The sequence below is a fragment of the Borostomias antarcticus genome, assembly GCF_949987555.1.
Source record: "Borostomias antarcticus genome assembly, chromosome: 8".
NCBI classification, from domain to species: domain Eukaryota; kingdom Metazoa; phylum Chordata; class Actinopteri; order Stomiiformes; family Stomiidae; genus Borostomias; species Borostomias antarcticus.
Genome location: NC_140241.1, coordinates 23,551,875 through 23,561,943, shown reverse-complemented (window position 1 = coordinate 23,561,943; position 10,069 = coordinate 23,551,875). Strand labels below are relative to the sequence as shown.

At 54.3% G+C, this 10,069-nt stretch overlaps 1 protein-coding gene across 1 annotated transcript in view; it reads right to left on the bottom strand.

Annotated features, from left to right (window-relative positions):
* notch1a (notch receptor 1a) overlaps window positions 1-10,069 on the bottom strand; it is a gene marked incomplete at both ends in the record, with an annotated part of 31,354 nt that continues 21,285 nt past the window's right edge. Inside the window, 15 exons of the mRNA XM_084442325.1 lie at window positions 1-1,281; window positions 1,557-1,654; window positions 1,807-1,954; window positions 2,619-2,917; window positions 3,742-3,904; window positions 4,095-4,179; window positions 4,735-4,948; window positions 5,063-5,208; window positions 5,353-5,790; window positions 6,319-6,572; window positions 7,034-7,351; window positions 7,629-7,999; window positions 8,798-8,930; window positions 9,358-9,542; window positions 9,851-10,004. Of these exons, the coding sequence (XP_084298451.1) occupies window positions 1-1,281; window positions 1,557-1,654; window positions 1,807-1,954; window positions 2,619-2,917; window positions 3,742-3,904; window positions 4,095-4,179; window positions 4,735-4,948; window positions 5,063-5,208; window positions 5,353-5,790; window positions 6,319-6,572; window positions 7,034-7,351; window positions 7,629-7,999; window positions 8,798-8,930; window positions 9,358-9,542; window positions 9,851-10,004 (4,287 nt within the window). The remainder of the gene's footprint in view (window positions 1,282-1,556; window positions 1,655-1,806; window positions 1,955-2,618; window positions 2,918-3,741; window positions 3,905-4,094; window positions 4,180-4,734; window positions 4,949-5,062; window positions 5,209-5,352; window positions 5,791-6,318; window positions 6,573-7,033; window positions 7,352-7,628; window positions 8,000-8,797; window positions 8,931-9,357; window positions 9,543-9,850; window positions 10,005-10,069) is intronic.

Below are 10,069 nucleotides of genomic sequence, written 5' to 3'. Positions count from 1 at the left end.
CTATTTGAACTGGTCTGGGATCAGATTCATCTGAGAGTGAATACTCGTGGGAGGGCTTGAGATGCCTTCTGACCAATCAGACATATTGGAATGTGGAGACGAGCTGGACCATTGGTCGGGGGATCCGGGGGAGGGAGTTAGAAAGGGGTGGTCGGGCACCTGCAGCTGGTGATTGGGAGTGTTGTCCATGGGGCCGGAGTAGCTGTGCTGGGAAGGCGGGGTGAGGAACTGGTTGCCTAGGATCTGGGTCTCCTGGGGCATGATGGTGTGAACGGGCATGGAGCGACCGGACCCGTCCGACCCGCTCAGCTCGCTGGTCAGGAAGCTCTGGCTGAGGTTCTGGCCGGCCGTGGTGGAGTTGGAGTTCTGGTGCTGGAGCTGGATGTTCTGCCGGGAATGATGGTTCTGGTGTTGCTGCATGAGGTGGTTGGGCGAACTCAGGTGGCTGGTCTGCAGGCCCTGGTATCCCATAATCTGGGAAAGGGTCGCCGTGGGAACCCCGTGGAGGTTACCCATCATGCCGTGGGACATGCCTTGGTTGAACCCTCCCTGCTGGCCCAAGCCGGCGTGCTGCATCCTGCTCACCCAATCACACGGGGCGCCTCGGCCCCCGGCCCCGCCCATGACCATGCTCATGGTCCCCTGGCTGCTGGGGCTGGACACGGGCAGGTGGGAGAGGCGCGGAGGGTTGGGGTCGAAGGTCATCCGGCCCATGTCCTGACCCTTGCCCATGCCCATCTGACCGAGGTGGGCGTCGCCGTTGCCCTGCAGGTGGTTGAGCGACATGGGCGGGGACTGGTGGAAGGGCGACGTCATCGGCGGGGAGGCGACGTCGGAGAGGTACCCGTGCGGCGACTCCAGCGAGTCAACGGGGGAGAGGACGGACGAGGTGTCCAGCAGACTGCCCTTCCCATCCAGGGACTTCTTCTTCTTCACCCTCATCTCCTTCCCTCCATCCTTCCCTCCTTTCCCCCCGGAGCCGGGCTTGCGGACCTTCTTCCCCGAGGGGGTGGGCTTGAGGCTGCCCAGGTACCCGTTGGGGGAGCAGAGGGGCGGGGAGAGGCTGGTGGCGCTGAGGGGGGCGCTGTGGAGCCCGGGGCTCCTCACCAGGTTGTACTCGTCCAGCAGACGGACGATGTCGTGGTGCATGCGCTCCTGGGCGATGTCTCGGGGAAGCTGGTCCAGGTGGTCGGTGATGTCACGGTTGGCAAAGTGCTCCAGCAGGACCTTGGCGGTCTCGTAGCTGCCCTCTCTAGCGGCCAGGAATAGAGGCGTCTCCTCCTGAAACACACAGAACAGGCAAACGGTCAGCACACTGATATACTGTATACAAACACTATGAAGGTATTTTTTAAACTCTTTTAAACCAATTTATGTCACTGTAATAACCAGATACATCAGTTGTGCCAGTGAACGTGAGTAATGAATACATTTGAACTTCAACTGATATACTATAAGACAGTGTAGGTGCATATATACAGTGTATAGCCAAGTTGAAATTGTGTTAAGAATACATTATTCCAGGCACTGTGAGGAATGGCAGGCAGGGTTTTTACCTTGTTGTTCTGCATGTCCTTGTTGGCTCCATTCTTCAGCAGCACCATGGCCGCCTCCACATTGTTCACAGCTGCAGCCCAGTGGAGCGCAGATTTACCTGAAGAGAGAGAACGAAACGAGAGAGAGAGAAAGAGGAAGAGATCAAGAAAGAGAGAGGAGGGTTTTAATACAGACATACTCCACATCGTTGAGCCCATCCACAGCTCGTTGGCGGTATGTGAAGATGGAGATCAGGAAGGAGGAGCCTACCAGCATCATCGATGGCGTTGGCATCAGCGTGGCAGTTGATAAGCTCTTCCACCATGCCCTCCACAGCCAATCGGGCGGCCAGGATCAGCGGGGTGGTTCCGTCGTGCATTCGAGCGTCGAGGTCAGTGGCCCGGTTTCGGATCAGAATCTGGACAGAAGAACAGATGCTGTTAGATGACCACATGTAAACAGCGAGGGAACTACCTCACACCAGAGACTACAGCAACACTATTATAGTGTTACATATAAGCAGCTTTTCTTTTGTCTTTCTTGAATTTCTGATTTTTAGCTCACTTTCACCCAATTTGGTAACCAATCACACCCGAACTATTGTCCAACCGTCCCCGTCACTGCTGTGGGTCTGTCACAGAACCCCGCAGTCAGCGATCCAGAAGAGAGGGCCGGCTACCTGACCCTCTCGAACCCGTGACTCTGACACCAGACGGGGTCGCCTAGACCGCTACACCAGCGCGGACCACCACTACAAGAAGCTTTTCTAAATCCACTTTTTGTTGTGAACAAAATGTAAAAATAAATGTAAATGCTTTAAGTTGAGTGAAATATATAAATAAATTTGAGTGAAAAGTTGAGTGAAATATATATCAAAATTTGAGTGAAAAGTTGAGTGAAATATATATATAAATGTAAATGCTTTAAGTTGAGTGAAATATATATCTAAATTTGAGTGAAAAGTTGAGTGAAATATATATATATATATATATATATATATATATATATACATGTAAATGCTTTAAATTGAGTGAAATATCGGGGATTATAGAAAGTCCGGGAGTCCGGGGACGCGGCGTTACCTGGAACACCCCCTGGGCATCGGCCGCCACGGCGGCGTGCAGCGGCGTCCGGCCCATGTTGTCCTGCACGTTGGCGTCGGCGCTGGACTCCAGCAGGCGCTTGGCGGCGTCGGAGCGGGCGTAGCGAGCGGCCAGGTGGAGGGCGGTCTCCCCGGTGCGGTCCGTCTGGTTGTGGAGGTTGGCGCCCTGGTAGATGAAGTCGGAGATGATCTCGACAGACGGGTCCTCCTCCTCCTCCAGGTTCCCCGTCTCCAGCCCGCCCCCGCTGCACGACGCGATCATCAGCGGCGTGAAACCGTCTGAGAGATCGCGAGGGAGACCGAGAGAGAGAGAGACCGCACGTTAGCAATTTATAATGTTTTATATGTTTGATATATGTAATGTAATGTATGTTTTAAATGTGGACCCCACTAAAAGTAGCTCTACTTTAGCGTAGAGCTAATGAGGATCCTTCTAAATAAACAAATAAACAAACTCTTTATTTGTGTCGAGGTGCATTTGTTTTTTTGTCCAGAAAACTCCAGCAGTTCCTGCTCAACGTCTGATCTTTTAGCTTTGCTAGCTACAGCGTTCAGCGAGAGAGAGGGAGAGCTACAGTGTTCAGTGAGAGAGAGGGAGAGCTACAGCGTTTCAACGAGAGAGAGGGAGAGCTACAGCGTTTCAACGAGAGAGAGGGAGAGCTACAGCGTTCAGTGAGAGAGAGGGAGAGCTACAGTGTTCAGAGAAAGAGGGAGAGCTACAGTGTTCAGCGAGAGAGAGGGAGAGCTCCAGTGTTCGGTGAAAGAGAGGGAGAGCTCCAGTGTTCAGTGAGAGAGAGGGAGAGCTACAGCGTTTCAACGAGAGAGAGGGAGAGCTACAGCGTTTCAACGAGAGAGAGGGAGAGCTACAGCGTTCAGTGAGAGAGAGGGAGAGCTACAGTGTTCAGAGAAAGAGGGAGAGCTACAGTGTTCAGCGAGAGAGAGGGAGAGCTCCAGTGTTCGGTGAAAGAGAGGGAGAGCTACAGTGTTCAGTGAAAGAGAGGGAGAGCTACAGCGTTCAGCGAGAGAGAGGGAGAGCTACAGCGTTCAGCGAGAGAGAGGGAGAGCTACAGCGTTCAGCAAGAGAGAGGGAGAGCTCCACACACCAGGGCCTCTGACGTTGACGTCCATGCAGTCGTTCTCGATCTCGCCCTGGGGCGGCGTGGGGGCGATGGAGGGGATGCGCAGGTCCGCCGCGTCCAGGTGCTGCTGGGTCCACTTCCTGTGGTCAGTGTGGTCATCCAGATCCAACATGGCCTGCTCCTCAAACTAACATGGAAAGACACGCTACATTACAACATACTCTCCTCCAACCAACACGCAACAGTGGGGTCCGTTTCAATACAGTTCACACACAGTGAACTCCCGGGTGTTCACAATAGGATGTGTAATGTACTGTATTGTTTTCAGTGTGTTTCTCTATGTGTCGTCTATGGGTCCTGATTCTCTGTGCTCCTACCCTGAAGCGCCGGGAGTCAGGGTCCTCCTCTCCCCACTCATTCTGAGTGTCATCCATCAGGTTGATGTCAGAGTTTTTCATAGGCCTGGTGGACAAGGAGGAGACTGGTTAGATGGATGGATGGATGGATGGATGGATGGATTGATGGATGGATGGATGGATGGATGGATGGATGGATGGATGGATGGATGGATGGATGGATGGGCGGGCCCCGGGCGGACAGATAGATAGATACAGTGGATAGATAGATAGATAGATAGATAGATAGATAGATAGATAGATAGATAGACAGACAGACAGACAGACAGACAGACAGACAGACAGACAGACAGACAGATAGATAGATAGATAGATAGATAGATAGATAGATAGATAGATAGATAGATAGATAGATAAATAGATAGATAGATAGATAGATAGATAGACAGACAGAGAGATAGATAGATAGATAGATAGATAGATAGATAGATAGATAGATAGATAGATAGATAGATAGATAGATAGATAGATAGATAGATAGACAGACAGACAGACATATAGACAGATAGATAGATAGATAGATAGATAGATAGATAGATAGATAGATAGATAGATAGATAGATAGATAGATAGATAGATAGATAGATAGATCATTACTCACTTGAGTCCCACAGAGTCCTCTCCAACAGGCTCCCTGCGTTTCTTCTTGCTGGGCTCCGACACTTTGAAGCCCTCGGGGAACCACAGCTGTCCGTGCTCGCGCCGGCGCTTCCGGGACACCAGGACCCCCAGGCCGACGAAGCCCAGCGCCGCCAGCCCCAGGAACACCACATACATGGGGTAGAGCTCGGTGGGCGGAGGGGGGGGTCCCACGCCTGAACGGGAGAGGAGGGGTCAGACTACGAGCAGCGGTGGAGCACATATACAGAGGTATCCCAGGATGTGGAGATGCTGATGGCGGGGGGGGGGGGGGGGGGGGGTTTACTTACTGGTTACAGCTTCTATGTAGGGCACGTTGAGGTTCCCGCTGGAGGCCAGCGCTCCGAGGAACGCCGCCACGTCGATGGCGCTCTGGAAGCACTCCTGGGACTGCTGGTAGCACTGGCGGTTGTCGATCTCCAGGTACACCACCGAGCTAGCCGAGGAGAGGGCGGGGTCAACTTCACGCTCGTTTTTCATCACAGGAGATGAGAGAGACACAGTGTGTGTGTGTGTGTGTGTGTGTGTGTGTGTGTGTGTGTGTGTGTGTGTGTGTGTGTGTGTGGGAGAGTACACCCACCCTTTGACCAGCATGGGGTCCAGCTCTCGGCGCCGGCGCGCGCCCATCATGGCGCCCACGGTCCCCTTCACCTGACCCAGCACGTTAGCCGGAACCGCCGCCCAGTCGGGCCAGCCGTCCACCGACCGCTTGACGTTGTGCTTGGCCAGCTCCTGCTCGCTGCCGTAGTAAGGGAAGATCATGGGCTCGCCGTTGGCGTCGCGGCGGAACACCACGTTGGTGTGGAGGACGCTGCTGATCTCGCGCAGGAACGCGGACGAGCCGTTCTTCAGCTGCTCGGGGGGGATGTGGACCACCAGGACCAGGTGGCCGTCCGCCAGCTTCTCCGGCACGTTGTTGGCGCAGTCCAGGCCGTCCCACTCGCACTCGCCGTTGTTGCAGCCCTGGTCGCAGTGGCCGTCGGCGTAGTGGTCCTTGCAGTACTGGTCATACAGAGGGCTGGGGGGGAGGGGGAGGGAGAGAGAGAGAGAGAGAGAGAGAGACAGATAATAAGATAACTGAATAATCAGTTCATTGTTTTTATTTCTTTAATTTACACACATATTTTCTTTATTATACCGTTATATCGTAATGTATGTATGTACGGTATGCTCCTTTAGAATGCAGAATTTTTAAATATTAAATGTATCGGAAGTATGTACGCTTTATCTGCATCTATGTGTGTATTTGTTGCTAGGTAATTATCTGTGTATATATGTATGTGTGTATAGAATCATTTCTGTAATTCCAGTTTCTTTGGCAATATGAACACTTGTTCTTTTGTGCCAATAAAGCCCATTGAATTGAATTGAGAGAGAGAGAGAGAGAGAAAGAGAGAAAGAGAGAAAGAGAGAAAGAGAGAAAGAGAGAGAGAGAAAGACCGTGGACCGCATATTCAGAGAGGTCAGACCGGGTCTAGAGGCGGGCCCCCGGGTCCAGAGGCGGACCCCTGGGTCAGCGGGCCCCCGGGTTCAGCCCCAGACTCACTTGCACTGGCCCTCCTGGCCCTGGCAGTCGAAGCCGTCGTAGAGGCAGCCGGGGCTGTTGCACTGCTCGTCGCACTTCCCGTCGTTGAAGTAACGCCAGCACTGCAGCGCCGCCGAGCAGTTCTGCCACGGGTCGTCGAAGTTCAGCGAGCAGTCGCCGCCGTCCCAGCCGCAGGCGTGGTTGTTGCACAGCGAGTCGCAGATGTGGTTCCCCGCCCACTCGTTGCACTGCTGGATCTCGCAGCTCACCTCCACCTGGAATTAAGTTTTGTTCGCGTCAGTCGGCGTCGTTTGTTTTACTCTCGGGGACCGCGTCGAAGATAGTCTCTCTCCGGAGTCAAATACTACGTTGAATCGCTGCGCTCCGCGTACTACATAATACAGTCTGTGCCACTTCGCTGCCCAAGCTGGTGTTCTGAGGGCGTATCGATGGTTTAAAATTAAAAGAGTGACAGGTCTTAGCAGCAAATGAGAGACGCTAGCCCAGGTTAGATGGGCGGGGCATATCTATGGTTGGGAACGCCTGATCGCGAAAGTCGTTACTGATTGGTTTCGCAGGGATTCCTGCGAAACCAATGAACTGCCAGGATTTGAGCACCAGATTTTTGCATAAAGTGTCCCAGACCCATAGAGAGATCTGCAGCATGCAGTAACGTAACTTCTCATGTACCTCTACGTTTAATCGCTCGATAAAAAAAAACAAATCGATTAATCACCTCAGGAGGGGGGGTGATGTCCCGGCCGAACCCCCCGGGGAAGGAGTAGTCCAGGATGTGGCACAGCAGGCCGTTGAAGTTGCTGGGGCAGCTGCAGTGGAAGTAGGGGGCGTCGGTGATGCTCTGGCAGGTGCCCCCGTTGTAGCAGGGGCTGGAGTTGCAGGGGCTGTCGGTGGGCGTCTGGCACTCCGGTCCGGTGAAGGCGGACGGGCAGAGGCAGCGCGGGCTCAGGTGACCGGACACGCACGTGCCGCCGTTCCGGCAGTTGAGGCTGCCGCAGGAGCGCGAGTCGTACTCGCAGGAGGAGCCGGTGTAGCCCTGGAAGGGGGACACGGGCGGGGGTTAGGGTCAGAGATGGACAGGGGGGGTCAGAGATGGACAGGGGGGTCAGAGATGGACAGGGGGGTCAGAGATGGACAGGGGAGGAGGGGTCAAGCAGTTGAGGCGGGATTCGGGTTCGGGTTCAAAGATTGATGGGGGGTTTGTGTGAGTTACAGAACTACAGAGAACTCCTGATCTGTGTCCACCCTCACCCTCCCGGTACCGGGACCCTGGCTCCGGGGGGGGGGGTTTTAGCGGTCAGTGCTCTACTCACCGGTGGGCATTTGCAGATGAATCCGTGGGGGGTGTTACTGGCCACGGCGCAGGTTCCTCCGTTGCGGCAGGGTCGTCCCTTACAGCCGTCGAACACCTTGTCGCAGCGCTGGCCCGTGTAGCCGGTCCGGCACTCGCAGCGGTAGCTGTTGGTCAGCTGGATGCAGTTGTACGACCCGCGTGGGTCGCAAGGGTCCGAGAGACACTCGTTGACGTCCCCCTCGCAGCGCTCGCCCACGTAGCCGGCCGGACACAGGCAGTGGTAGCCCCCCACGCGGTCCACGCACTTGCCGTTGTTGAAGCACTTGGGCTCGTTGGTCATGGGGTCAGTGGAGGGGTTGCAGTCGTCCAGGTTGATCTCACAGTGGACGCCTGTGGAGGAGGGGAGGAGTTAAGGTGTGATATTCAGCCAATAAGGTCTTGTTTTGTGTGTGTGTGGGGGGAGTGGGAGGAGTGTCTGTGTTTGTGTGTGTGTGTGTGTGGGGGGGGGGGGGGTCTGTGTGTGTGTGTGTGTGTTGGGGAGATGTCTGTGTTTGTGTGTGTGTGGGGGAGGTGTCTGTGTTTGTGTGTGTGTGTGGGGGGGGGGTGTCTGTGTTTGTGTGTGTGTGTGTGTGCGCGGGGAGGGGGGGGGCAGGGGTTGTCTGTGTTTGTGTGCGTGTGTGTGTGTGTGTGTGTGTGGGGTGACTGTGTTTGTGTGTGTGTGTGGGGGGGGGTGTCTGTGTTTGTGTGTGTGTGGGGGAGGTGTCTGTGTTTGTGTGTGTGTGTGTGTGTGGGGGGGGGGGGGTCTGTGTGTGTGTGTGTGTTGGGGAGATGTCTGTGTTTGTGTGTGTGTGGGGGAGGTGTCTGTGTTTGTGTGTGTGTGTGGGGGGGGATGTCTGTGTTTGTGTGTGTGTGTGTGTGTGCGCGGGGAGGGGGGGGGGGCAGGGGTTGTCTGTGTTTGTGTGCGTGTGTGTGTGTGTGTGTGTGTGGGGTGACTGTGTTTGTGTGTGTGTGTGGGGGGGGGGTGTCTGTGTTTGTGTGTGTGTGGGGGAGGTGTCTGTGTTTGTGTGTGTGTGTGGGTGTGTGTCTATGTGTGTGTGGGTGTGTGTCTATGTGTGTGTGTGTGTGTGTGTGTGTGTGTGTGTGTGTGTGTGTGTGTGTGTGTGTGTGTGAGAGAGAGAGAGTGTGTACCTTGCGTTCCTCTGGGACAGGAGCATTTGTAGGTGTTGATGAGGTCGATGCAGGTGCCCCCATGCTGGCAGGGCTGGGACAGACACTCGTTGATCTCCTTGGAGCAGTTCACTCCGTGGTAACCTGGGAGACACTGGACAGACACACAGACGAAGGGTTTCATGAGAAACGACTCATGACTGACTGAACTACGCCAAAGCTGTGTTCGGAATCGCTCCCTATTCACTATATAGGGCGTCAGCCATTTTGTTTGTAGTGTCCGAATTCTCCACGGAATTTTCTTTCCTATATAGTCCACTATTTATTACCCACAATTCACCTTGATTTGCAGGGAACAGCGCATGTACCCTACATTTTCTCCGTTCCCTAGGTAGTTCACTACATGGTGAACCCCATATAGGGAATAGGGAGTGAGGGAACGAGGGAGCGATTCCGAACACAGCTCAAGTACTTCACATTACACTAAACGTGAATCCCAGAATACACTCAAATTGTATGACAAAAACATAAAATGTTTCTGTGTGTGTGTGTGTGTCCTCTCTGCCCTGAGGCCTCCGTACCTCACAGCTGTATCCCCCCAGGTAGTCTGTGCAGGTGGCGCCGTTCTGGCAGGGGTTGGGGGAGCACTCGTCCACCTGGTCCTGGCAGTAGCTGCCCGTGTAGCCCGCCTGGCAGCGGCAGTAGTGGGTGTTTCCGGCGTCCAGACACTGGCCAGAGTTCCTGCACAGGTGGACGACCTCCACGCCTGAGGAGCAGAGGAAGGGGGGGTTAGAGATTAGCTACACGTACAAAACAAGGTCCTTCACTACACACACACACACACACACACACACACACACACACACACGCACACACATTCTCTTTCTTTATCTCTCTTTCACACACACACACACACACACACACACACACACACACACACACACACACACACACACACACACACACACACACACACACATTCTCTCTTTCTTTACCTCTCTCTCTCTCTCTCTCTCTCTCTCTCTCTCTCTCACACACACACACACACACACACACACACACACACACACACACCTTGCTGTTTGGCGGCCACCTCGCAGGACACACTGGGGATGTCGCAGTAGAGTCCGGTCCAGCCGGTCTGACACTGGCAGGTGTAGGAAGCCCCCTGCTGCCAGCAGGACCCCCCATTCTTACAGGGGGACGAGTCACACCAGCGCACCAGGTTCTGGAGGGACAGAGAGGGAGAGCGCACGCACTTAAAACACACTTGAAAAACTCTTAATACACAAA